This window comes from Periophthalmus magnuspinnatus, chromosome 12 (genome assembly GCF_009829125.3).
Source record: "Periophthalmus magnuspinnatus isolate fPerMag1 chromosome 12, fPerMag1.2.pri, whole genome shotgun sequence".
NCBI lineage: Eukaryota > Metazoa > Chordata > Actinopteri > Gobiiformes > Gobiidae > Periophthalmus > Periophthalmus magnuspinnatus.
The window spans coordinates 16,918,753-16,936,000 of NC_047137.1; the positions used below are offsets into that span (position 1 = coordinate 16,918,753).

At 40.7% G+C, this 17,248-nt stretch overlaps 2 protein-coding genes across 2 annotated transcripts in view; both read left to right on the forward strand.

The window, feature by feature from the left end:
• The window catches only part of LOC117379316 (fibulin-1-like), a 28,536-nt gene extending 25,146 nt beyond the window's left edge, over positions 1 to 3,390 (forward strand). The window contains exons 16-18 of the mRNA XM_055225588.1: positions 1,911 to 2,041; positions 3,047 to 3,178; positions 3,251 to 3,390. Of these exons, the coding sequence (XP_055081563.1) occupies positions 1,911 to 2,041; positions 3,047 to 3,178; positions 3,251 to 3,390 (403 nt within the window). The remainder of the gene's footprint in view (positions 1 to 1,910; positions 2,042 to 3,046; positions 3,179 to 3,250) is intronic.
• Positions 3,391 to 4,300: 910 nt separating this feature from the next.
• On the forward strand, positions 4,301 to 17,018 carry atxn10 (ataxin 10). Its single transcript, XM_033976204.2, has 11 exons — positions 4,301 to 4,453; positions 4,713 to 4,919; positions 5,068 to 5,144; positions 5,227 to 5,323; positions 5,430 to 5,594; positions 5,706 to 5,786; positions 6,822 to 6,975; positions 7,071 to 7,188; positions 8,686 to 8,861; positions 12,611 to 12,674; positions 13,913 to 17,018. The coding sequence occupies exons 1-11, from the start codon at positions 4,320 to 4,322 to the stop codon at positions 14,095 to 14,097; spliced, it is 1,458 nt and encodes a 485-aa protein (XP_033832095.1). The 5' UTR covers positions 4,301 to 4,319; the 3' UTR covers positions 14,098 to 17,018.
• Positions 17,019 to 17,248: the final 230 nt, after the last annotated feature.

Consider the following 17,248-nt stretch of genomic DNA (forward strand, 5'->3'; position numbering starts at 1 on the left):
TATTTCTCAAGTATTTGCTCTGTATTTCCTTCCTCGCTCTCTCTCCTGTAAATCCAGACTCTGAGCTGTAGTAATAATACTTGTGGTACTGCGTTGGATATTTGTATCTTGTTCTGAATTGCGGGTCCATTAGTGGTAAAGTCGTGTTACGTACTGATGGACGATGTATTTAATGTCGATACTGGGCATGTCCTGCAGCTGTACACGTCCACGGAAAAAAAAAAAAGATGCGTAGACTAAACACGTGTCTAGAGTCGACGGTCTGCTCTATTATCTGGACACATAATACTACAATTATCTCCAAATATCAGTCATAATAAATATCATTTGTAATTTCTAACGGTGCCAACAATTATGTTTCTGTGTAATTGTTCTGTTTATTAAATTAAAACATGTAAATCTACACCACACTGGACATTTCTGCTATTCTAAACGTTCTGAGCTATTCATGGGTTTAGCTTCCTGTTTGCGGACGCCATTTTGAGGACTTTTCACCATTATTATTCATGAATTTGAAAGAAGCTTACTGTATTTGCTTGTATGTCTATTGCTAAACTGTGCATTTTATATAATGTATCCCAAAGTGTTTTATCACTTGGAAAACATAATATATTCCAAGTATATGTATATGTATATGTATATGTATATGTATATGTATATGTATATGTATTATAAGTTCATATATACAATCTTATATCACCTGTCCACTTTAAAGGGGCTATATTACACAAAACTGACTCTTGTGAGGTTTAAGTCATGTTCTGATGGTGTTACCTCCTCAAAAACAGACCTGGAGTTGTGTTTTGTTTCATTCACACACGTCTGAGTAACACTTTATTATTATAAAACGCTTTGTTCCACCTTGTGATGTCATCAAGGGGTAGTTTTCAAGTTTACAGCTCCTTCTTACCTTTAGTTCAGTCGAGATAAGTGGCAATTCCAGCGGCTGAAATGACCCAAATGATTCTAGAAATGAAGGTGTGTGGAGTTTAAAAACACAGCGGAGCACTTCCTGTATCACCACATGATGACATCACAAGGTGGAACAGAGTGTTTTCAGTTTCAGAGAAACATGTGCGAATGAAACAAAACACAACTCCAGGTCTGTTTGTGACGAGAAAACAGAGTAATATGGGCCCTTTAAGTTGCAGCCCCTCTACTTTGCACTGACTAAACTCAATAAAACGCAATTTAACCTTAAAGAAATGTTGATATTAGCATTTAATGTGATATGCAGGAGATACATGGCACCACATTCTGTCCCATTTCAAACATATGTCGTATTGACTCTCTTGTGTCGTCTCTCTCTCGTGTTGGCTCTCTCGTATTGACTCTCTTGTGTCGTCTCTCACGTGTCGACTCTCTCTCGTGTTGACTCTCTCGCGTCTTGACTCGTGTATTGACTCTCTCGTGTCGACTCTCGTGTTGACTCTCGTGTCGACTCTCTCGTGTCGACTCTTTGGTGTTGACTCTCTCTTGTGTTGACTCTCTCGTGTCGACTCTCTCGTGTTGACACTTGTGTTGACTCTCTCGTGTTGACTCTCTCGTGTTGACTCTCTCGTGTTGACTCTCTCGTGTTGACTCTCTCGTGTCGACTCTTTGGTGTTGACTCTCTCTCGTGTTGACTCTCTCTCGTGTGTTGACTCTCTCGTGTCGACTCTCTCGTGTTGACACTTGTGTTGACTCTCTCGTGTTGACTCTCGTGTGTCGACTCTTTGGTGTTGACTCTCTCTCGTGTTGACTCTCTCGTGTCGACTCTTTGGTGTTGACTCTCTCTCGTGTTGACTCTCTCTCATGTTGACTCTCTTGTGTTGACTCTCTCGTGTCGACTCTTTGGTGTTGACTCTCTCTCGTGTTGACTCTCTCGTGTTGACTCTCTCTTGTTGACTCTCTCGTGTTGACTCTTGCAGAAACGATGGCTCTGTGCGCTGTGTTAAGTCCTGTCAGCCCAATGACTTCAGCTGCCCCCTGGACCCGGTCCACCTCATCACGTACACGGTCCTGTCTCTGCCGACGTTCAGGGACTTCACAGGCCCAGAAGGTACAGTCCAACGTCCACACACAGTATAAGTGCATTTTATATTTGTCCTGGTTTAGTCCTGGTTTAGTCCTGGTTTAGTCCTGGTTTAGTCCTGGTTTAGTCCTGGTTTAGTCCTGGTTTAGACCTGGTTTAATCCTGGTTTAGTTCTGGTTTAGACCTGGTTTAATCCTGGTTTAATCCTGGTTTAGTCCTGGTTTAGTCCTGGTTTAGTCCCGGTTTAGACCTGGTTTAGTCCTGGTTTAGTCCCGGTTTGGTCCTGGTTTAGTTCTGGTTTAGACCTGGTTTAGACCTGGTTTAGTCCCGGTTTAGTCCCGGTTTAGCCCTGGTTTAGTCCTGGTTTAGTCCTGGTTTAGTCCTGGTTCAGTCCTGGTTCAGTCCTGGTTTAGTCCTGGTTTAGTCCTGGTTTAGTCCTGGTTTAGTCCTGGTTTAGACCTGGTTTAGTCCTAGTTTAGACCTGGTTTAGTCCTGGTTCAGTCCTGGTTCAGTCCTGGTTCAGTCCTGGTTCAGTCCTGGTTTAGTCCTGGTTTAGACCTGGTTTAGTCCTGGTTCAGTCCTGGTTTAGACCTGGTTTAGTCCTGGTTTAGTCCTGGTTTAGACCTGGTTTAGTCCTAGTTTAGACCTGGTTTAGTCCTGGTTCAGTCCTGGTTCAGTCCTGGTTTAGACCTGGTTTAGTCCTGGTTTAGTCCTGGTTTAGACCTGTTTTAGTCCTGTTTTAGACCTGGTTTAGACCTGGTTTAGACCTGGTTTAGACCTGGTTTAGTCCTGGTTTAGACCTGGTTTAGTCCTGGTTTACTCCTGGTTTACTCCTGGTTTAGTCCCGGTTTAGTCCCGGTTTAGTCCCGGTTTAGTCCCGGTTTAGACCTGGTTTAGACCTGGTTTAGACCTGGTTTAGTCCTGGTTCAGTCCTGGTTCAGGTCAAATCCTCCAGCTGATGTCGTCCTGAGCTCATCTCAGGGTCTGGATTTGGCTCAAACGCAGAGACAAAAATCGTCCTTCTCTCTGCAGAAATCGTCTTCCTGAGGACGGCTGCAGCGGCGCCTTATCCAGGCTCCGCTGACGTCATGTTCGACATCCAGTCTGCAGACGACCAGCTCTCTTTCGACGTCATTAAAAGTGTTTATCAAGGCATGATTATGGGTAAGAAACGCTCCAAATCAAACTTTAACTGTGTCTTTGTCAGTTCCTCATTCGACTCGCTTTATTTTCCAGGCGTGGTCCGTCAGGTGAAGCCGATCACGGGCCCAAAGGAGGTGGTCGTGGAGGTGACGATGAACTACGTGAAGTCTGGAGTCGTGTCTCATCGTAACATTGTTGAAATCCACCTCTTTATTTCTGAGTTTTGGTTCTGACAGAGGAATATGAACAATTGTGACGATATAGATCAGACAGATTTGTTCTTTCACTCATAAAATATAACGCAATTTACAGATCAAGACGCTCTCGCCTAAAACACAACGGACTCTCCCAGCAACCCCTATATTTACCCCCTTATATATTGGCGGCCATTTTGTTTTCCTACTTGACCTGAGAAATGAAAAATCCCATTATTTTGTGTTTCTAAATGGAGCTTTTATAGAACAGTAATGATGCCATGGACCTGTGGGGATGTAATATTATGTCACAGTTAGAATGTTTTGTAAATAATTCAGTTTGAAAATGTGTTAAAATGTTGTTTTTTTTTTAAATTCTTGTATAAGAATGTTTTAATCCTAATGTGTTTGTGTATGTTACAGTTGTGTGCCCACCTGTAGGGGAGGAGGGGTTGTGATATGCTAAAAAAACAAAAAATAATAATAATAATAATTAAAAATAATAATCAAAAATAAATCAAAATGTTGTCTTTTACATTTTATATAAATTTGTGTAGTTTATTGTGCCTTTTATATAAATTTGTGTAGTTTATTGTGTGTCTTTTACATTTTATATAAATTTGTGTAGTTTATTGTGCCTTTTATATAAATTTGTGTAGTTTATTGTGTGTCTTTTACATTTTATATAAATTTGTGTAGTTTATTGTGTGTCTTTTACATTTTATTTAATTTGTGTAGTTCATTGTGTGTCTTTTACATTGTATTTAATTTGTGTAGTCTATTGTATGTATTTCATATTTTATATAAATATCTGTAGTTGTGTTCTGTAAATGTTTTTTGTGATTTTGTGGCTGATTTGTGGACATAAACAGCTCCACATGCTCTGAGCCCGCCCACTTTTCCCTCTGGACCAATCAGAGCACAGTACTAACCCGGAAGTGCCGCCTCGTGCGCGTGAGGCAGGAAACATGGCAGCTTCAGCTTCCAGCGGCATCGCGGAGATGTCTGCGTCTCTCTCAGGCATTTTGAATGAAAAACACTGCCCTGAACACCTCCAAATCCTCAAGAGCTTCACGACAGCGCTGCGAGAGAAAGAATACAGGTAACTTTAGGTAACTTTAGACAAATACTCTGCTGTTAGCATCAAGTTAGCTTAAAAGTGTCAGTTCAGATCTGAAGCCCGTTTAAAACAGACACAAGCTGCATGACACGACAGGAAAGACTTTTACACTCACTCCTCACAGCATGTTAATTAAAAACACAAGAAGAATAAGAATAAAAGTGTAAGATTCTGTTGTACAGTTGCATCTCTGTGATGTTTGAGACACTTAAAGGAGCCTCTTTCGCTCTGTTTTGTTCAGGGATGCTGTGAATGAGTCTGTGCTCTCTCCTCTCCTCCACGTCCTCTCCCGGCTCCATGATCAGCTCCGTGACCAGCTCCACACCGCAGTCCCAGCTCAAGGACAGGATGTCCCGTCTGTAACATTAGAGCTTCAGCTGACTGCTGAGTGCTTCAGGGCTCAAAGAAACGCTTGTGTCCAGAGCACAGGTAACCAGAGCCTGCTCAGGTAATTCAGACAGATGCACAACTCAGGGGTTTGACCACATAAGGATCACTAGTTAAATCCTTTCACACTGTTTTTTATAACTACGTGTTTTGTTCTAATGGCAATTGGTGATACATCTGTAACAGAAACGTTTGCATTTATTCCTAAGGGATCTTGGATTCATAAATGTTACCCTGAAAATTCTTAAATATCTTCAGACCAAAGAGGACCAAGATGTACTTGAACGTAGGCTCTCAGAATTTAACTTTTATAATGTTTTTTTGGCTAATTTGAACAAGCCAAAACCTTTCTTCTTCTTTTAAACCAGCTCTCCGTTGTGGCATCCAGTTTATCGGTAACGTCGCCGTGGGAAATGAGACGTGTAAAGAAGACATTTGGCAGCTGAGTGTCCCAGACCAGCTCCTGTGAGTTTACACATGTGCAGTGTCCTGATGTAGTCTCATGTCAAGGATACTCTTTTAAAAATGTTGTTAATTATTGAAATGCTTAATTTCACATGTGTTTTAACAGGCAGCTCCTTTGTGTGGACGATGAGAAGACCGTTACCTACGCCTCAATGGTCGTTCACACTTGTTTAGATGAAGCTAAAGTTGAAACACTGGCTCTTCCTGAGAACATTCCTCTGGCTCTGAAGGTGATGGAGCTCTGCAGGACACAGCCGGACATCGACTGGACGTGAGAACAGTTCCTTATGGTTTTATTCTCACATCTGTTTGTTTTTTTTATCTCTTATGCTGCTTTTATTAAGAAGCTTTGTGTAATAATCCGTCTGTTTATTATTAACAGGGTCCTTATCGCAACACAGCATTTTCTGAAGTGCGCGGCTTTGGTGGAGGCCATGTACACGAGGATGCAGCACCACGACAGGTAGTACTGCAATACTACTTCAGTTGTTCTCAGATTATGGTGAAAGGTACAAAGAAAGAAAGAAACTAAGTCTTTCTCTCTTCCTTTCTCTCTTTCTTTGTTCATTTCTTTCTCTCTTCCTTTCTCACTTTCTTTCTCTTTTTTCGTGTGTAGTGTGTACTATAGAGCGCAGTACTGTACTGTGCAGTACTTTACAGAGGTAGTACATTTACTGTAACACACATCCTTCTTTACACACTCGCCTTTATCATTTAATGAAATGTGGTGTTTGACGACACTTCCCTGGAGTGAGAGGACCACCCAGCGTCTCCTCCACCGGACAAGCGTCTTTCTCGTCACTGTCCACCACAAACTCCGCCGCAAACTCCGCCGCAAACTCCGCCGCAAACTCCGCCGCAAACTCCGCCGCAAACTCCGCCGCAAACTCCGCCGCAAACTCCGCCGCAAACTCCGCCGCAAACTCCGCCTCCTTCTTCCCCGTTTTTCATTTTGAAAACATGGCCAAATAAAACTACCTGCCCAACGGTGTAAATGATGACAAATCTTGATGAACTAACTGTAGTTGGTTAATTGGTTGTCCCCGCTCTGCGCTCTGATTGGTCGTCTCCGAGGGACGACGTCAGCACATGACCGTAATGACAGTGACACATTTAAAGAGCCCCAGGCCTCTGCTTTGAGATGCTGCTTGAATTTACACGAGAGCACAATTGGTTGCGGAGTTACGGTAACGGAAAGTCCACAACCGCGAATCTATCGGCGGCGACAGCATCCGACGGTTTAGAGTTAAGCAGTACTTTTTACTGCTAAATGTACTTTGATAAAGCCAATATCAGATATGTAGTGTGTCTTATGGAGGATCTAAGTATGAATGGTCTGGTCGCTCTATCCTGTTATAAATGCACATATTGGAGTGATTTCCTGTATTTTCCACCAGTTTATCGATTTTGATCATTTCATTTTTGTTTTGGCCCTTGATGGTGAAAAAAAAAAAGTTTGAACACCCCTGACTTAAAACTGCTAATTTGTATTTTCCAGAGTGACTTTACTTGAGCTGCTCTTGGCTCAGCTGAGAGAGGACGACTCGGAGTGTGGCGTTCCTCCGGCCGTTGCCTCTTTTCTGGCCTCTTCTTTTCAGAGTGGCTGTAGTGCAGTTCTCACTCTGGCCACAGGGGCAGTATCGAGTAACGAGGTACACACTGAGGTTAATATAATGTGTTTTTTCATAAATAATCCCGGTTTAAAGGTCCCACATTCTGCTGTGTTTGTGCTTGTATTTCACCCTAGGTCCTGCAGGAGGCGCTGACAGTGATCAGTTTGTTGGATGTTCTGTGTGAAATGTCGTCAGATCACGCAGAGTTTATGTTTTTACAGGATCATCCAGATCTGCTGACGAATACGACGGGTAATGACTTTAAATTTATATTTGTGTTTGAGCAACGACGAGAGGAAGAGGTTTAATCTAAGAATCACACACTCTTTAGTAAGATTAAGGAGTTTGTACATGTGCCTGATGAAGGGAGAAGGAAGGAAGGAAGGAGTGAAAGAAGAAAGGAAGGAGGGAAGGAAGAAGGGGAGGGAAGGAAGGAAGCAAGGAAAGAAAAAAGGAGGGAAGGAAGGAAGCAAGGAAAGAAAAAAGGAAGGAAGGAAGGAAGAAGAGAAGGAAGGAAGAAGGGGAGAAAGGAAAGAAGAAAGAAAAGTAAGGGAGGAAGGAAGGAAGGAAGGAAAAGAAGGAAGAAAGAGACAGGAAGAAGGGAAAAAAGGAAAGATGGAAGGAAGAAGGGAAGAAAGGAAGCAAGGAAAGAAGAAAGGAAGCAAGGAAAGAAGAAGGGAAGGAAACAAGAAAGAAAGAGGAATGAAGGAAGAAGGGAGGGAAGGAAAGAAGAAAGAAAGGAAGGAACGAAGGAAGGAGGGAAGGAATAAATAAAGGGAAGAAAGTAGGGAAGGAAGCATAGAAAGGAAGGAAGGAAAGAAGAAAGAAAGAAAGGAATGAAGGAAGAAGAGAAGAAAGGAAGGAAGAAGGGAAGAAAGGAAGGAAGAAAGAAAGATAGGAAGAAAGAAAGAAGGAGGAAAGAAGGAAGGATGAAAGGAAGATGTTGTCTGTGAACACCATCAGGATGTTTTCACTTTATTTGGATAAAAGTTTGTAAAAAGTTATATTCACTCTCCTTTCACCATCTATAAAACTACTTCAATCATCAAAATCATCAATAACTGCTCGAATGATCAGTTGGCAAACAGGAAGTGATCATGTGTGCACTTCCTGCTCCATCGACTCTGGCTCCAATTCACTTTCTATTAAAAAACCATGTGTCCTTCTGTACCTGCTGCTGTCAAACTCGTCATTTTGGTCTTAAATGTTCATATTAACCCTCTACATGATCCTGGGGTACATTTTTGAGTTTATTTTTTAAGTTTTTTATTTTATTTTTTTTTGTGGGTTATTTTGAGTTTTTTTTTTTTGTTTGTTTTAAAAAAAAATTGTTAATTTTTATGTTATTATTTAGTTTTTTTTAATTTTCTTTATTTTTTTGTTATTTTTTGTTATATATACTCTGTCATTATTATTTTAAGGTTTTTTATTTTTTAGTTATTTTTTGTTATATATACTCTGTCATTATTATTTTAAGGTTTTTTATTTTTTAGTTATTTTTTGTTATATATACTCTGTCATTATTATTTTAAGGTTTTTTATTTTTTTGTAATTTTTATTTATTTCTTTGTAGTTATTTTGAGTTATTTTATTTATTTTTTTTAGTTATTTTATTTTATTTTTAACTGTGTCCCCTCTGTCTGTACCTGCTGCTGTCACACATTGGTCTTAAACGTTCGTATTAACCCGTCTGTTTTCACACTTTTCACGTTTCTCGTAGTCGTTCTGATGTTTACGTTTCTCTCGCAGATCTCCTGGCTCAGGTTCACGCCATCGGGAAATCCAGTAAGAACATTTTCAGCGCGTCTCAGAACTTCTCGTCCTTCAGCGGAGACACTCAGCTCTCCCCGGTCGTCAGCTTCAAAGCTCATCTCATCAGACTCATCGGGAATCTGTGCCACAATAACAACAACAATCAGAACAAGGTGACGCTCGCTTTAAGTAGCAGAAACAATACCACATTTTTATTTTTTATGTAAAGAAAAATCCAGAATACGCTTTATTTTACTTTGTTAGTGAAGAAAATGAGCAAATTATGAACTTTCTTTGGCGTCATGGTGCAACATTAAACGAAGAATATTAATATAAACTATGATAATATAAAAATAGAGGCGTAAAAATAAGGTAAATTAAAATATGGGCAGAACAACAGAGCAGCTAAGATGATTATATTTGTTTAAATGTTCTATATTACGCAAAACTGACTCTTTCAAGCTTTAGGTTCTTTTTCTAACGCTGTTTCCTCCTCAAAAACAGACCTGGAGTCACACTTTATTATTCGTCTGTAACATCTCCAAAGCTCAAACTGCGACGTTCCACCTTGTGATGTCATCAAGTGGGAGTTTTTCAAAGTGAACAGCGACTTTTACCTTTAGTTCAGTCGAGATAAGTGGCGATTGCAAGGGTGGAATGATCCAGATGGTTCTAGAAATGAAGGCGTGTGGAGTTTAAAAACACAGCGGAGCACTTCCTGTATCGCCACACGATGACATCACAAGGTGGAACAGAGTGGTTTCAGTTTGAGAGAAGAACTCACTCCAGGTCTGTTTGTGAGCTTAATATTGGCTCTTTAAAAAGCTGATGATGATAATAAAACATCAAAGTTGCATAATTTTAAACAATGTTCTTATTTGAAAAGTGATTTTAAGCTAACAGTCACTTTAAAGGTGCACTGTGTAACTTTCCCGGTCGATTGTCACCTGCTTGACAGAGAAGTTATTGGTTTGTCTGTAATATTCCACACTATGGCATTATACTTATCTGCTTCCGTGGAGACGAGCAGGTTCGGCCACAAAGCTACGTTACAGGTCAGATCTGCGAAGAGGAAGAATGCATGTTTTTGTATTTTTAACAATTAAAAACAATTCATGTGTTTACCGGAATATAAGTCGCACCAGACAAAAAGAAAGGAAGGGAGGAAGGAACTAAGAAAGGAAGGAAGAAAGGAAAGAAAGGAAGGAAGGAAGGAACTAAGAAAGGAAGGAAGAAAGGAAAGAAAGGAAGGAAGGAAGGAATTAAGAAAGGAAAGAAGGAAGGAACTAAGACAGGAAGGAAAGAAGGAAGAAAGGGTCTAAGAAAGGAAAGAAGAAAGGAAAAGAAGGAAGAAAGAAAAGAAGGAAGGAAGAAAGGAACTAAGAAAGGAAGGAAGAAAGGAAAGAAAGGAAGGAAGGAAGGAATTAAGAAAGGAAAGAAGGAAGGAACTAAGACAGGAAGGAAAGAAGGAAGAAAGGGTCTAAGAAAGGAAAGAAGAAAGGAAAAGAAGGAAGAAAGAAAAGAAGGAAGGAAGAAAGGAAGGAAGGAAGAAAGGAACTAAGAAAGGAGGAAAGAAAAGAAGGACGGAAGGAACTAAGAAAGGAAGGAAAAAAGGAAGAAAGGGTCTAAGAAAGGAAAGACGAAAGGAAAAGAAGGAAGAAGGAAAGAAGGAAGGAAGGAAGAAAGGAAAGAAGGAAGGAAGGAACTAAGGAAGGAAGAAAAAAAGGAAAGAAGGAAGGAAGGTAGAAAGAAAGGAAGGAAAGGAAAAAAGGAAGGAAGAGAAAGAAAGGAAGGTAGAAAGGAAGAAAGAAAGGAAGGAAGGAACTAAGAAAGGAAGGAAGAAAGGAAAGAAGGAAGGAACTAAGAAAGGAAGGAAAGAAGGAAGGAAGGTAGAAAGAAAGGAAGAAAGGAAGGAAGAGAAAGAAAGGAAGGAAGAAAAAAGAAGGAAGGAAGGAAGAAAAGAAAGGAAAGAAGGAAGAAAGATGTCAGTAAACATACCATCAGTAAATAATAAATCGCAACCCGTGCACTTCCTTATTACTGGAAAATAAAATGTTTCAATTAGATGCTGTATTTTCCGGAGTATAAGTCGCATCTGAGTATAAGTCGCACCCCCGGCCAAACTATGAAAAAAAAGTGCCATTTATAGTCCAAAAAATACGATAGTTTAATGCCATACTGTGGAACATTCCCAATAAAGCAATAAGATAAAAGAAAAGTAGCACCTTGCACCTTTTTAACTTGACATTTTCTGACCAAATAACAGGATGCGACTTCATCCTCACTGCGTCTTTGAGTCTCTCAAACTGAAAACTATGGTCAGAAACTGGGCTTTTAAAAGGGCTGTGGTATTACTAATATTTACAAATATAAAAATATAATAATAATATATCTTTGACTGATGATAGTGTGGGGACAAGAGGAGGAATTGGCTCGCGTAAGTAAGAATTATCGCTGTTGGGCGCTTGAACTCAACTGCTCTCGTTGGCCCTTTTAAAAACGGTCGGGTTGTGGTATTACTAATATTTACAAATAAATATAATATTATCTATGACTGATGATGGTGGAGAGACAAGAAAAGAAACTGGCTTGGGTAAGTAAGAATTATCGCTGTTGGGAGCTTGAACTCAACTGCTCTTGACTGGAAACGGGATGTGGTTACGTTTATACAGAAAACGCAAGCGGCTTTCGACAAAAACAATGAAGCGGCGAACACACCCGACCCTGCCCCCGGACTCCTCCTTATTTTTGATCAATTTCCTGGAGTTAACGTCTGTCAGCGTCCACGGTATTAACGAAAAGCATGTATAGATAATAAATAACGCGACGGGGAGGGGGCGGGTTGTGGCGCGGCATGAACGCGGTCCGTCTTAATACAAACAGATTTTGGGGGAATGCCTGTGGGATCTCTGCCCTGCGATGGCCTCCGTCATGTCCGCAGATGGTGCTCTGTGGTCCGTCAGTGGTCAAAACTCACCCCGTATCTGCTTTCACTGCGATCTCTTCCAGTAAAACCGATGTCGTAGTGTTCACCTTTGGGAGAGATGGAGAGGGATCCATGTTCAAGGCAACGTCTCCATGTGTTTTTGGGGGTTTTTTGGGTTGTAACGTGACCAACAACTGTTTTTTTTTTTTGGTGCAGAAGAGGAAATCGCTTGAAATCGTCACAACTGTCACAATAGAAACCCCATACTGCTGTATCTGTTTACTAAGTTTTGATGACAGTAGCAGCAGAAGAAAGTGTAAGGCCAAATCGAAGCAATGAAAATAATTTTGTGTGTAGAAACAGAAAGAAAACAGATCGCTCTTGCGGTGACTTCGCAGATGTTTTTGGTTTCAGTTAAGGTTTTTGTAACTGCTCGCTCTGCTTTGCATAGAAATTTGCATAGTTTAAACATAATTGGTAGTTTTTGCGGCGACGTCACGCTGATCGGGTTGTGCACGCGCGTCTATGGCGGAATGTGCAGCGGTTACCGGGGTGACGCAACGCACCCGTTAGCAAGCGCTGCCAAATATGTTTCAAGATGATCTGAAAACTCAAGAAAAAAATACAATATCGGTTTAAACAGCACGTTTTCTGGAGCGTTTGATCAATACAAAGTTTGGTTAGGTTTGATTTTCAACAAAAAAAAAGGTGAGCGCGGCTAACGCTAGCTAGCTTGACTGTTATGTTAGTTGAGAGGGATGTGTTTAACAGCACAAATCAGCTTTTCTGTTGTAGTTACAGCTAAATCAGTCATTTTTAGTCGAGATTGTGTTGAAACAAAACTCAGATTAAGGTCCAACTTGAGTAACCGCTAAGATACAGACGGAGCAGTGCCTCTAGTTAGCTTTAAACCCCCGATTCGCGTTGATGACATGAGCTGCAAGGTATCCATAGATAAAAATACATATTACTAACTGTTCTATGTCTTTTAAACAGATGAGGGAACTCGATGGCATCCCTCTGATCTTGGACAACTGCAATATCGACAGCAACAACCCCTGTATCCTTATGTTAAATACAAATATCTTTACAAGAACTGGTCTCCTGCACCGTCAAAAATACATCTGGGTTTGTACAAGTGAAATACTCCGCTCTTTCTCTTTGACTAGATGTTTTACCGTGAATTCCAGACTATTGAGCGCACTTGAATATAAGCTGCACCAGTTAAATTTTAAAAGAAAAGTAATTTAGCACATATGTAAGTCGCACCTGAATATAAGCCGCAGGTATTTACACAGAGTTTTAATTTACGTTTTTTTTTTTCCAAACATCAACACGGGATGAACATAGAAAATAAAACGGCACCAATACAGGCCACGTGCTTTTATTTCCCCTGAAAGCTTTTATTGTCTTTTTATATTGACTAAGTTCTTCCTGCTGCCGCCTCCAATATCACACCATCGATTCCTTAATCCCAAACTTACGTGCATTGACTCCATTTCCTTCTTTAATACCAAATTTGGTGCTGTGGCTCTATTTCCTTCTTTAACACCAGACTTACGCGCAGTGGCTCTATTTCCTTCTTTAATAGTAAATGTACGTGCAGCGGCTCTATTTCCTTCTTTAGTAGCAAACGTACGTGCAGTGGCTCTATTTCCTTCTTTAATAGTAAACGTACGTGCAGCGGCTCTATTTCCTTCTTTAATAGTAAACGTACGTGCAGTGGCTCTATTTCCTTCTTTAATATCAAACGTACGTGTAGCGGCTCTATTTCCTTCTTTTATACCAAACTTACGTGCAGTGGCTCTATTTCCTTCTTTAACACCAAACTTGCGTGCAGCGGCTCTATTTCCTTCTTTAACACCAAACTTACGCGCAGTGGCTTTTTCCTTCTTTGATGCCAGATCCATCGCCTTTAACTCGTGTATTCTCCAGCGCAAAATCTTTCCCCACGTCTGTCTCACTTTTGTGTTTACTGCTATAGAGCGCCCCCCGGTGGCCGTTAAAAATCTATAAATTAGTCACACCGTTGTATAAGTCAGAGGGTTCAAAGCGTGGGGAAAACGTAGCGGCTTATAGTCCAAAATTTACTGTATATAGATATTTTTATGTGTAAGTTAAGTCATTTTTACTTCAGTGACTTTCCCCTCGGTTGTGACAGGAGGCAGACGGATCCTAGCTAATTGCTAACGCCTAGAGTGACATAAACACTGCCGCAGCTTGTCAATTCTATTTTTATTGCAAATATTCTTTTATATTGTGATTAAAAAAACACGGCGCCCTTAACAGCTGCAACAGTTATCAACCAGTGGGCCATCTTCGCCATCAGAAACCTCCTCGAGAACAACTTGGAGAATCAGAAGGTCGTGGCGTCGTTGGAGCAACGAGGCGCGGCCGACTACTCCGCCCTGAGGGAGCTGGGGTTCGAGGTGGAGGAGAGAGATGGAGGTCTGCTGCTCAAAACTATCAGGAAAGACACCTAAGAAACATCCAAGTGCGAAGGCAAAGGAAACTATTAAGAGTGCATTAAAGCTTTAGATTCATGCTGTGTTTAAAACTCGTGTAGTGTTTGTTAAATACTTTTACAAACCCAGACAATTTTGAGCGTAAACTTTATCTTGCAGTTTAGGAGTGCAGTTAATTACGCTCAAAATGTGTTGTTATAATTATAGTTTCATATGGAAAACAGGGTCAGTTTACTACCGTATTTACCAAAAGAAAAAAAAAAAAAAACGAACCAAAAATCCTCAGATGCTGAACCAAAACATTTTAGTTTGGCGAAGTATCCGGACATTTCCCATATTAAAGCGTCATCGTAAAGTCTTTAAAAATGACCTGTGCGTTTGAAAGATGCCGCTACTTATAAACTAAGACCCGGTGATTATCAGTTTGAAGAAAAGTTCTCAAAAATTCTCAAAAGTAGGAATCTAGGAGCGTTAATATCGAAAGAAAACACGAACTGATAAACTATAAACCAATCCCGTGCATTTCAGAATGTTTGTAGACGCGTAAACAACAGGTACAACACGAGTTTATATTGACGTTGTTTAGCACCGCCCACTTTTACCACCTTTTTGGGATAGTTTTTCCAGTTAAGCAGGAGTTTCGCCACTAAAATATGGTATAAATGAGGTTGATTGGTGTAAAACGTCACCTCTGTCGTCCTTATAGAACTGATTTACTGTCAAAATCGTCATTCCTCTGGCAAAATTTTAAAAAAACCCAACCCCAATGACGACGGCGACGCCCACGGCAACGTCCAGAAAAAAATACACGCGTTAACTCTCTGAGAACATTTCTTTTTTACCTTGGCATTTGCGGTTTGACAATTGCAAAAAGTCAAAATTGCAGTTTTCGATTTGATTGCGACGTATTACCCAGCTCAAAATTCCCGCCCGCCGTATCAATTTTAATCTACGATCTCGGAAAATTAGCACGTAATCCGCTAACGACGCCGCCAGATTTGCAAAGAAAAGGTTGAGAAGTTACGTTTTACCTTGAATTACGTCGGGGGAATTAAAGATCTGGCGAACACAGAGCTGTTTTTGGCAACGCGTTTATGTTTACGTTTTATCCAACGACCTTAACTAACTCCTTACCACAACAACCCCGTGTGATGTAAGAGGCCTATCCTTTCTAATTAAACTGAAGTATTTACCAGAAGTATTCGCGCACTTCCAGTTATTTATCACTAACTTTGAACAAAGTCGAGTAGAACATATTACACAGTGAATACATGGCAGCTTAACCCATTATTAAAGGCTATGCAAAATAAACACTGACTCTTAGACTTGGCGTATTTCACCTCGTATTAAACAGTGGCATAACCAAAAATGTATGTTTAGCTTCTCGACGTGATCCATCTTGCTTTTGGCCACATTATAGGGAGCATGATTAAAGTTTTCCCGGTAAGCATGTTTACTATATTACAAATGAATAGCCATTAATCTGTGTTAGTCGCTTTCGCAACACGCTAACACGCTAACACGCTAACACAGACCGCACCTTTTCACTTCACTTTTATCAGCTGTAAGTTTAAATACGGCGTTTATAGATGCGTAAACTGTGTAAAGAAGTGGACTGAGCGAGTGCGACGTCACCCTCAGCTAGCTCGTCGAGGCTAGCGGTTATAGCGGCTAATTTGCAGCCGAGTTACGTATTTAGATTTTTGACTTACAAGTGTCATAGCAACCGAAGAGCCAATCAGAAGCGAGGATGTGGAAGGTAACGCCCCTTCCCATCCGCACAGCTGGTTTAGCAGGGAGCGGCCACTTAGCAACGCTGTCAATCAAACCTGTTGCTAACGCTAACGGGAGCGACCTCAGGGAAAGAAGGTGCATGATTTGTCTGTTATTAATGTTCATATCTTGATTTACAGACACAATAGTGAAATAAAAACGCCAGGATTACGTAAAGCGGGTTAATACGAACTTTTACTCTTTTTTTAGCCATAAAAATCATGCTAAAGGAAGTGTCAGTACTGCATTTTTTCACACAACTTCCTGTATTTTATCTTTGACGCATCGAATAACTGCGCTCCGATTGGTCGTCTTCGAGGGACAAAGTGAGCGCATTACCGTAATGACAGTAACATATTTAAAGAGCCCCGTGCCTCTGCTTTGAGACGCCGTTTGAATTTACATGAGCGCACAATTGGTTACGTAAATGGAAAGTCCATAACCGCGAGTCTATCGGCAACGTTAGCATCCGACGCTATAGGGTTAAGACCAGAATGACGAGTCTGACGGCAGCAGTTACAGAAAGAGGCAACAGTTTTTCAATAGAAAGTGAACGGAAGCCAGAGTTGATGAAACAGGAAGTGCGCTCATGATCACTTCCTGTTTGGGACGCAACGGCTAGCACGTTAGCTACGTCCACTTATATATACAGTCTATGATATTCCCTTAACTCAGTGATCCATTTCCCTTTTTCGTTAAAGCTGTACTATGTAACTTTTTTTGGGTTAGGGTGGCAGTCTCCTTGTCTGTATCCATGGACACGCCATTGCTTTGCCTAGAATACCCCACAATATGGCATTAAACATCCATCCAGCAGTTATTTAATTGCTCAAAAATCCGACAGACATTCCGTCCTTCCTTGGGTTTCCTTGGAGAAAGACAAGTTTAATGCCACACTGCGCAACATTCCAGGTAAAACAACAGCTAAGATCTGCGTGGGGAATAAACAGGTGACAGAAAGTTACACAGTGCAGCTTTAAATCCTAGTTTAGTCCTTAGTTTTGTGTTTTATTTTAGTAGTTTTTGATTTTTTACTACAGACTATGCAAAGTAGCGACGAAGCCTCAATTATATCTTGCACTTGCAGAGCCAAAAGTGTGTTTTTTTGGTGAATATAATGCTAACGATTGTAATTAAAGACGTTACACTCAAACTGCTTTATATTGTAGTTGTCTGTGAAATCCCTCAGTCCTCCAGGTATGATAAAAAATTTAAATCTGGCAACTGGACAAAACGTTGTAGGAGTGAAGACGTTTGGCTGCTCATCCAAGCCGCGGCTTGGATGAGCAGCCAAACGTCTTCACTCCTACAACTTCGAACGCTTTTTTTTAACTTTAAATCCTCGTTATTACATCGTACGTGTAACAGAAGTCGCTCGATTGTTCACAGTTCGATT

Excerpts from the sequence above, each read along its gene's own strand:
- atxn10 (XM_033976204.2), top strand. The coding sequence starts at position 4,320 with ATGGCAGCTTCAGCTTCCAGCGGCATCGCGGAGATGTCTGCGTCTCTC. Across the intron at positions 4,454-4,712 it reads CTGCGAGAGAAAGAATACAG|GGATGCTGTGAATGAGTCTG; the intron begins GTAACTTTAGGT and ends TGTTTTGTTCAG. Across the intron at positions 4,920-5,067 it reads GGTAACCAGAGCCTGCTCAG|GGATCTTGGATTCATAAATG; the intron begins GTAATTCAGACA and ends TTTATTCCTAAG.